Source organism: Apostichopus japonicus, chromosome 5 (genome assembly GCF_037975245.1).
Source record: "Apostichopus japonicus isolate 1M-3 chromosome 5, ASM3797524v1, whole genome shotgun sequence".
Lineage (NCBI taxonomy): Eukaryota > Metazoa > Echinodermata > Holothuroidea > Aspidochirotida > Stichopodidae > Apostichopus > Apostichopus japonicus.
Window position 1 is genome coordinate 8303101 of NC_092565.1, and position 10208 is coordinate 8313308.

The 10208-nt window shown below is 37.1% G+C and overlaps 1 protein-coding gene across 1 annotated transcript; it reads right to left on the reverse strand.

Moving 5' to 3' along the window:
- Positions 1 to 3177: 3177 nt before the first annotated feature.
- Positions 3178 to 9815, reverse strand: LOC139967517 (uncharacterized). Its single transcript, XM_071971401.1, has 10 exons — positions 9797 to 9815; positions 9498 to 9604; positions 8978 to 9085; positions 8458 to 8565; positions 7613 to 7720; positions 5910 to 6146; positions 5255 to 5354; positions 4258 to 4364; positions 3754 to 3861; positions 3178 to 3453 (listed from the first exon to the last, which is right to left on the reverse strand). Exons 6-10 carry the CDS (start codon positions 6144 to 6146, stop codon positions 3310 to 3312), a joined length of 696 nt encoding a protein of 231 aa, XP_071827502.1. The 5' UTR covers positions 7613 to 7720; positions 8458 to 8565; positions 8978 to 9085; positions 9498 to 9604; positions 9797 to 9815; the 3' UTR covers positions 3178 to 3309.
- Between the last annotated feature and the right edge of the window lie 393 nt (positions 9816 to 10208).

Here is a 10208-nt window from a genome sequence, read left to right on the forward strand (position 1 = left end):
GGGGGGGGTTGGCTTGGGTAGGGGTGGGTTATGCAATGTATTTAATATGTTTTAACTGTTTTTAATACTTGTTCTTTCAGATAGCTTGAAGAAGACAGACGGAGGCACGGGAAGAAGACGGGGGGGTTGGCTTGGGTAGGGGAGGGTTATGCAATGTATTTAATATGTTTTAACTGTTTTTAATAACTTGTTTTTTCAGAGAGCTTGAAGAAGACAGACGGAGTCTCGGGAAGAAGACGAGGGGTGGGGGGGGGGTTGGTTTGGGTAGGGGTGGGTTATGCAATGTATTTAATATGTTTTAACTGTGTTTAATGACTTGTTCTTTCCGATAGCTTGAAGAAGACAGACGGAGGCTCGGGAAGAAGACGAGGGGTGGGGGGGGGGTTGGCTTGGGTAGGGGTGGGTTATGCAATGTATTTAATATGTTTTAACTGTTTTTAATACTTGTTCTTTCAGATAGCTTGAAGAAGACAGACGGAGGCTCGGGAAGAAGACGGGGGGGGGGGGGGGGGGGGGGTTGGCTTGGGTAGGGGTGGGTTATGCAATGTATTTAATATGTTTTAACTGTTTTTAATAACTTGTTTTTTCAGAGAGCTTGAAGAAGACAGACGGAGTCTCGGGAAGAAGACGAGGGGTGGGGGAGGTTGGCTTGGGTAGGGGTGGGTTATGCAATGTATTTAATATGTTTTAACTGTTTTTAATGACTTGTTCTTTCAGATAGCTTGAAGAAGACAGACGGAGGCTCGGGAAGAAGACGGGGGGGTTGGGAAGGGGTGGGTTATGCAATGTATTTAATATGTTTTAACTGTTTTTAATAACTTGTTTTTTCAGAGAGCTTGAAGAAGACAGACGGAGTCTCGGGAAGAAGACGAGGGGTGGGGGGGGGGGTTGGTTTGGGTAGGGGTGGGTTATGCAATGTATTTAATATGTTTTAACTGTGTTTAATGACTTGTTCTTTCCGATAGCTTGAAGAAGACAGACGGAGGCTCGGGAAGAAGACGAGGGGTGGGGGGGGGGTTGGCTTGGGTAGGGGTGGGTTATGCAATGTATTTAATATGTTTTAAATACTTGTTCTTTCAGATAGCTTGAAGAAGACAGACGGAGGCTCGGGAAGAAGACGGGGGGGGGGGGGTTGGCTTGGGTAGGGGTGGGTTATGCAATGTATTTAATATGTTTTAACTGTTTTTAATAACTTGTTTTTTCAGAGAGCTTGAAGAAGACAGACGGAGTCTCGGGAAGAAGACGAGGGGTGGGGGAGGTTGGCTTGGGTAGGGGTGGGTTATGCAATGTATTTAATATGTTTTAACTGTTTTTAATGACTTGTTCTTTCAGATAGCTTGAAGAAGACAGACGGAGGCTCGGGAAGAAGACGGGGGGGTTGGGAAGGGGTGGGTTATGCAATGTATTTAATATGTTTTAACTGTTTTTAATGACTTGTTCTTTCAGATAGCTTGAAGAAGACAGACAGAGGCTCGGGAAGAAGACGGGGAGGTTGGGAAGGGGTGGGTTATGCAATGTATTTAATATGTTTTAACTGTTTTTAATAACTTGTACTTTCAGATAGCTTGAAGAAGACAGACGGAGGCTCGGGAAGAAGATGGGGGGGGGTTGCTTGGGTAGGGGTGGGTTATGCAATGTATTTAATATGTTTTAACTGTTTTTAATAACTTGTTCTTTCAGATAGCTTGAAGAAGGCAGACGGAGGCTCGGGAAGAAGATGGGGGGGGTTGCTTGGGTAGGGGTGGGTTATGCAATGTATTTAATATGTTTTAACTGTTTTTAATAACTTGTTCTTTCAGATAGCTTGAAGAAGACAGACGGAGTCTGGGGAAGAAGACGAGGGGTGGGGGGGGTTGGGTAGGGGTGGGTTATGCAATGTATTTAATATGTTTTAACTGTTTTTAATGACTTGTTCTTTCAGATAGCTTGAAGAAGACAGACGGAGGCTCGGGAAGAAGACAGGGGGGGTTGGGAAGGGGTGGGTTATGCAATGTATTTAATATGTTTTAACTGTTTTAAATAACTTGTTCTTTCAGATAGCTTGAAGAAGACAGACGGAGGCTCGGGAAGAAGACAGGGGGGGTTGGGAAGGGGTGGGTTATGCAATGTATTTAATATGTTTTAACTGTTTTTAATAACTTGTTCTTTCAGATAGCTTGAAGAAGACAGACGGAGGTTCGGGAAGAAGATGGGGGGGGGTTGGCTTGGGTAGGGGTGGGTTATGCAATGTATTTAATATGTTTTAACTGTTTTTAATAACTTGTTCTTTCAGAAAGCTTGAAGAAGACAGACGGAGTCTGGGGAAGAAGACAAGGGGTGGGGGGGGGTTGGCTTGGGTAGGGGTGGGTTATGCAATGTATTTAATATGTTTTAACTGTTTTTAATGACTTGTTCTTTCAGATAGCTTGAAGAAGACAGACAGAGGCTCGGGAAGAAGACGGGGGGGTTGGGAAGGGGTGGGTTATGCAATGTATTTAATGTTTTAACTGTTTTTAATAACTTGTTCTTTCAGATAGCTTGAAGATGATGGATGGACGCTCGGGAGGAACACAGAGGGGGGTTGGGTGGGGTTGGCTCGGGTAGGGGTGGGTTACGCAATGTATTTAATATGTTTTAACTGTTTTTAATAACTTGTTCTTTCAGATAGCTTGAAGATGATGGATGGACGCTCGGGAAGAACACAGAGGGGGTGGGTGGGGCTGGCTTGGGTAGGGGTGGGTTACGCAATGTATTTAATATGTTTTAACTGTTTTTAATGACTTGATAGCTTGAAGAAGACAGTTGGGAGCTTGGGTTGGGTTGGTTGATGCAATGTTTTTGATATGTTTTAACTTTTTTTGTAGACCTTGAAGTTTAATTTTCAATCTGGAGAGAGAAGGGACACGACAGAAATAAAAACTGTACACTTTGAAAACAAATCTATTGAATGGAAAAGGTTGTATTTGACAAACTAATTTACAACAGATCAAATTCCCTAAAAATGCCAAATCAATCATTCGTAGGAAATGTTGATACGGTATATATTTGAGCATTTTATACTCAATAACATGCGATTCCCTTTGTTAAACCAAAGGTAGGACCTTGGGCTAACAAATAATGCACAACATGATAGAAAAAAAAGTGTTTGCAAAACGGTTGGTCGGAGCATGGATGTGTTTAGTAGTGGTTGGTTAAAATAGAGTTCCTTACAAAAAAAATGCAGGAAAATATTTAAGCATACATTAATATTACAATAAACATTTAATACAATACAATATTTTCCAGGAAGCAGGATGTCTTTGTGTCTTCCTTCACCACCATCCTTCATTTTCATCGTGCCCACCACCAAACTTTGTTGCTGTACTCCACCTTTGTTGTCATCGCCATGTCCACCACCAACCTTTGTTGTCGACCTTTTCCTCCACAGCTTTTGTCATGTCCACTGCCAACCTTCGTTGTTGTCATCTTACACCACTACCACCATATATCAAATAGAAAGAATGATAACAAATATCAAATAATGTAATAATATATAACACTCATAAAAATCAGTTTAAAAGAAGTTTAAACATCATACAATATTGATAAAAATGGGTAGTAGATGAATGGATGGCAGATAGCTGATTACGGATGGTAAATGAAAGATGGTAGATTATTGGATTGTAGGTGAATGGATGGCTGGTGGTGGGGAAGGTGATAGTGGCCTAAAGATAAAACAACATTTTAATTAGAAGTATGAAAGAATACTCATTAAGATTTGCTAAAAAGGTATACGGTTTTAAAGGCTGGTTGTGGGTAGGTCAGGATTGACACAGACTCGTTGCTTGCTTGACGGCTGTTGAATGGTGACAATAGTTGTGGTGGATCCTGGCAAGGGAAAGCCTGCAATATAGAAAATACAAATGAGTCATGATATTATCAAATGATGCAATTTTATCAAATTTAAAACACCCAGACAGAAACAAATTGCATATAATTAACATTGGCTGATGCCGATTGGCTACATAAACCCTAAAACACTTAAAACAATCAATAAAATCTGCATAGAAAATGTAAAATCAATATAATAAATACAAACAATAATTAAGGCAGTTATATTAAAAAATGGGTAGTAGATGATGGATGGCAGAAAGCTGATTATAGATGGTTGATTGATGTATGGTTGGTGAATGGGTGGTAGATGTTGGGGGGGGGGAGCTGATTGTGGCCTAAAGATGAAACGACATTTCAATTAGAAGTATGAAAGAATACTCATTAAGATTTGCTAAAAAGGTATACGGTTTTAAAGGCTGGTTGTGGGTAGGTCAGGATTGACACAGACTTGTTCCTGCTTGACGGCTGTTGAATTGTAACAGTAGTTGTGGTGGATCCTGGCAAGGGAAAGCCTGCAATATAGAAAATACAAATGAGTCATCATATTATCAAATGATGCAATTTTATCAAATTTAAAGCACCCAGACAAACAAATTGCATATAAATCATTTATTAACATTGGCTTATGCCTATTGGCTACATAAACCTAAACATTATTTAATTAACAAAACTCTGTATAGAAAAAATGTAAAATTACTATAATACATACAAACAATATTTAAGGCAGGTGGATTCGTTCGATGTTGGTGGCTGCAGGGTTCTTTGGTGGATGATAGGGGGAGGCAGTGGCTTGTGAACCGGAGAAATCTGCAAATATACCAAATATCAACTAGAATGAATGATAAAAACATCAAATAATGTAATAATATAAACTCTCATAAAGATATCAAACTATTTCAAATCATGCAATATTTAGTATTGATGTGTAGTAGATGGTAGATGATGTCAGATCATTGATGGTGGATGGATGGTGTATGGTTGGTGGGGAGAGTTGATTGTTAATGATGGTCATATAAAACCTACAATATTTGAAAAGAATACTCATTATAATCTGCATATAACAAGGATATGGAAGTAAAAGGCTGGTTGGTCAGTCGGTTGTTACAGACTTGTTGCTTGTTTGGTGGCTGATGAGAAGTAACAATAGTTGCAGTGGATGCTGGCTAGGGAAACTGCAATATAGAAAATACAAAAGAGTAACCAAACTTTATTTAAAACTGACACAATCACATCTAGTGTAAGACACTACAGAAAAAAATGCATATGAAACTAATTCAAATACTTTATAAATGTTGGATGACATTTGTGTTTACACAAACATTAAAAATATATGAAAGTAGAATGTTTTTAAATATTCAACAAAATCAGTATAGCAAATTACACTGATCAATATAATACATACATACAAATTTTGAGGCAGGTCGGTTTGTAGGTTGTTGGTAGCTGCAGGGTTCTTTTGTTGGATGGTGGAAGAAGTTAACGGCTTGTGAACTGGAGAAAATCTGCAAAATAAGTCAACCAGAAAGAATGATAAAAACAAATCAAATAATGTAATATTATGAAACACTCATAAAAATCTGTATATCAAACTATTTAAAATCATGAAATATTTAATAATGATGTGTAGTAGATGATTTCAGATCATTGATGATGGATGGATGGTGTATGGTTGGTGGGGAGAGTTGATTGTTAATGTTGGCCATATAAAAACTACAATATTTGAAAGAATATTCATTATAATCTGCATATAAAAAGGATATGGAAGTAAAAGGCTGGTTGGTCAGTCGGTTGTTACAGACTTTTTGCTTGTTTGGTGGCTGATGAGAGGTAACAATAGTTGTGGTGGATCCTGGCAGGGGAAGCCTGCAATATAGAAAATACAAATGAGTCATCATATTATCAAATGTTGCGATAATATCACATTTAAAACACCGCACGTACAGAAAAATGCATATAAATCATTTATTAACATTGGCTGATGCCTATTGGCTACATAAACCTAAACATTATTTTACAAACTCTGCATAGAAAAAATGTAAAATCACTATAATACATACCATACCAACAATATTTAAGGCAGGTGCATTTGTTCGTTGTTGGTGGCTGCATGGTTCTTTGGTGGATTGTAGAGGGAGGCAGTGGCTTGTGAACCGGAGAAATCTGCAAAATATGTCCACCACTATCTCGTTGTCCACCACCACCTTCTTTGTTGTCATGTCCACTACCAACCTTCGTTGTTGACCTTTTCCTCCACAGCTTTTGTCATGTCCACTGCCAACCTTCGTTGTTGTCATCTTACACCACCATAATATATCCAATAGAAAGAATGATAAAACATGTCAAATAATGTAATAATATATAACACTCATAAAAATCAGTTTAAAAAAAAGTTTAAACATCATACAATATTTAATAAAAATGGGTAGTAGATGAATGGATGGCAGATAGCTGATTACAGATGGTAAATGAAAGATTTTTGATTATTAGATGGTAGGTGATTGGATGGTTGGTGGTGGGGAAGTTTGTGGCCTAAAGATAAAATGACAACATTTTAATTAGAAGTATGAAAGAATACTCATTAAAATTTGCTAAAAAGGTATACGGTTTTAAAGGCTGGTTGGGGGTAGGTCAGGATTGTCGCAGACGTGTTGCTTGCTTGATGGCTGTTGAATTGTAACAGTAGTTGTGGTGGATGCTGGCAAGGGAAAGCCTGAAATATAGAAAATACAAATGAGACATCACATTATCAAATGATGCAATGATATCAAATTTAAAACACCCGCACAGAAAATTGCATATAAATCATTTTTAACATTGGCTGATGCCTATTGGCTACAAATCTAAAACATTATTTAACAAACTCTGCATAAGAAAAATATAAAATCACTATATTACATACAAACAATAATTAAGGCAGGTGGATTCTTTCATTGTTGGTGGCTTCAGGGTTCTTTGGTGGATGGTAGAGGGAGGCAGTGGCTTGTGAACCGGAGAAATCTGCAAAATATACCAAATATCAACTAGAAAGAATGATAAAAACAAATAATGTAATAATATGAAACACTCATAAAAATCTGTAAATCAAACTATTTCAAATCATGCAATATTTATATGTGTAGTAGATGGTAGATGATGTCAGATCATTGATGGTGGATGGATGGTGTATGGTTGGTGGGGAGAGTTGATTGTTAATGATGGTCACATAAAAACTACAATTTTTGAAAAGAATACTCATTAAAATCTGCATATAAAAAGGATATGGAAGTAAAAGGCTGGTTGGTCAGTCGGTTGTTACAGACTTGTTGCTTGTTTGGTGGCTGATGAATGGTGACAATAGTTGCAGTGGATCCTGGCAAGGGAAAGCCTGAAATATAGAAAATACAAAAGAGTCATCAAATGTTGTGATCATATCAAATTTAATACACCCAGACAGAAACAAATTGCATATTATTAACATTGGCTGATGCCGATTGGCTACATAAACCCTAAAACACTTAAAACAATCAATAAAATCTGCATAGAAAATGTAAAATCAATATAATAAATACAAACAATATTTAAGGCAGTTATATTAAAAAATTTAAAATGGGTAGTAGATGATGGATAGCAGAAAGCTGATTATAGATGGTTGATTTATGAATGGTGGTTGAATGGGTGGTAGATGTTTGGGGGGGGGGAGTTGATTGTGGCCTAAAGATGAAATGACATTTCAATTAGAAGTATGAAAGAATACTCATTAAGATTTGCTAAAAAAGTATACGGTTTTAAAGGCTGGTTGGGGGTAGGTCAGGATTGACGCAGACGTGTTGCTTGCTTGACGGCTGTTGAATTGTAACAGTAGTTGTGGTGGATCCTGGCAAGGGAAAGCCTGAAATATAGAAAATACAAATGAGTCATCATATTATAAAATGTTGCGATAATATCACATTTAAAACACCGCACGTACAGAAAAATGCATATAAATCATTTATTAACATTGGCTGATGCCTATTGGCTACATAAACCTAAACATTATTTACAAACTCTGCATAGAAAAAATGTAAAATCACTATAATACATACCATACCAACAATATTTAAGGCAGGTGCATTTGTTCGTTGTTGGTGGCTGCATGGTTCTTTGGTGGATGGTAGAGGGAGGCAGTGGCTTGTGAACCGGAGAAATCTGCAAAATATGTCCACCACTATCTCGTTGTCCACCACCACCTTCTTTGTTGTCATGTCCACTACCAATCTTCGTTGTCAACCTTTTCCTCCACAGCTTTTGTCATATCCACTGCCAACCTTCGTTGTTGTCGTCTTACACCACCATAATATAACAAATAGTAAGAATGATAAAACATATCAAATAATGTAATAATATATAACACTCATAAAAATCAGTTTAAAAAAAGTTTAAAAATCATACAATATTTCATAAAAATGGGTAGTAGATGAATGGATGGCAGATAGCTGATTACGGATGGTAAATGAAAGATTTTTGATTATTAGATGGTAGGTGATTGGATGGTTGGTGGTGGGGAAGTTTGTGGCCTAAAGATAAAACAACAACATTTTAATTAGAGGTATGAAAGAATACTCATTAAGATTTGCTAAAAAGGTATACGGTTTTAAAGGCTGGTTGGGGGTAGGTCAGGATTGACACAGACTTGTTGCTTGCTTGACGGCTGTTGAATTGTAACAGTAGTTGTGGTGGATCCTGGCAAGGGAAAGCCTGCAATATAGAAAATACAAATGAGTCATCATATTATCAAATGATGCAATTTTATCAAATTTAAAACACCCAGACAGAAACAAATTGCATATAATTAACATTGGCTGATGCCGATTGGCTACATAAACCCTAAAACACTTAAAACAATCAATAAAATCTGCATAGAAAATGTAAAATCAATATAATAAATACAAACAATATTTAAGGCAGTTATATTAAAAAATTTAAAATGGGTAGTAGATAATGGATGGCAGATAGCTGATTACGGATGGTAAATGAAAGATGGTAGATTATTGGATTGTAGGTGAATGGATGGCTGGTGGAGGGGGAGTTCATTGTGGCCTAAAGATAAAGCGACATTTCAATTAGAAGTATGAAAGAATACTCATTAAGATTTGCTAAAAAGGTATACGGTTTTAAAGGCTGGTTGGGGGTAGGTCAGGATTGACACAGACTTGTTGCTTGCTTGACGGCTGTTGAATTGTAACAGTAGTTGTGGTGGATCCTGGCAAGGGAAAGCCTGCAATATAGAAAATACAAATGAGTCATCATATTATCAAATGATGCAATTTTATCAAATTTAAAACACCCAGACAGAAACAAATTGCATATAATTAACATTGGCTGATGCCGATTGGCTACATAAACCCTAAAACACTTAAAACAATCAATAAAATCTGCATAGAAAATGTAAAATCAATATAATAAATACAAACAATATTTAAGGCAGTTATATTAAAAAATTTAAAATGGGTAGTAGATAATGGATGGCAGATAGCTGATTACGGATGGTAAATGAAAGATGGTAGATTATTGGATTGTAGGTGAATGGATGGCTGGTGGAGGGGGAGTTCATTGTGGCCTAAAGATAAAGCGACATTTCAATTAGAAGTATGAAAGAATACTCATTAAGATTTGCTAAAAAGGTATACGGTTTTAAAGGCTGGTTGGGGGTAGGTCAGGATTGACGCAGACTTGTTCCTGCTTGACGGCTGTTGAATTGTAACAGTAGTTGTGGTGGATCCTGGCAAGGGAAAGCCTGCAATATAGAAAATACAAATGAGTCATCATATTATCAAATGATGCAATTTTATCAAATTTAAAACACCCAGACAGAAACAAATTGCATATAATTAACATTGGCTGATACCGATTGGCTACATAAACCCTAAAACACTTAAAACAATCAATAAAATCTGCATAGAAAATGTAAAATCAATATAATAAATACAAACAATATTTAAGGCAGTTATATTAAAAAATTTAAAATGGGTAGTAGATAATGGATGGCAGATAGCTGATTACGGATGGTAAATGAAAGATGGTAGATTATTGGATTGTAGGTGAATGGATGGCTGGTGGAGGGGGAGTTCATTGTGGCCTAAAGATAAAGCGACATTTCAATTAGAAGTATGAAAGAATACTCATTAAGATTTGCTAAAAAGGTATACGGTTTTAAAGGCTGGTTGGGGGTAGGTCAGGATTGACGCAGACTTGTTCCTGCTTGACGGCTGTTGAATTGTAACAGTAGTTGTGGTGGATCCTGGCAAGGGAAAGCCTGCAATATAGAAAATACAAATGAGTCATCATATTATCAAATGATGCAATGATATCAAATTTAAAACACCCAGACAGAAACAAAT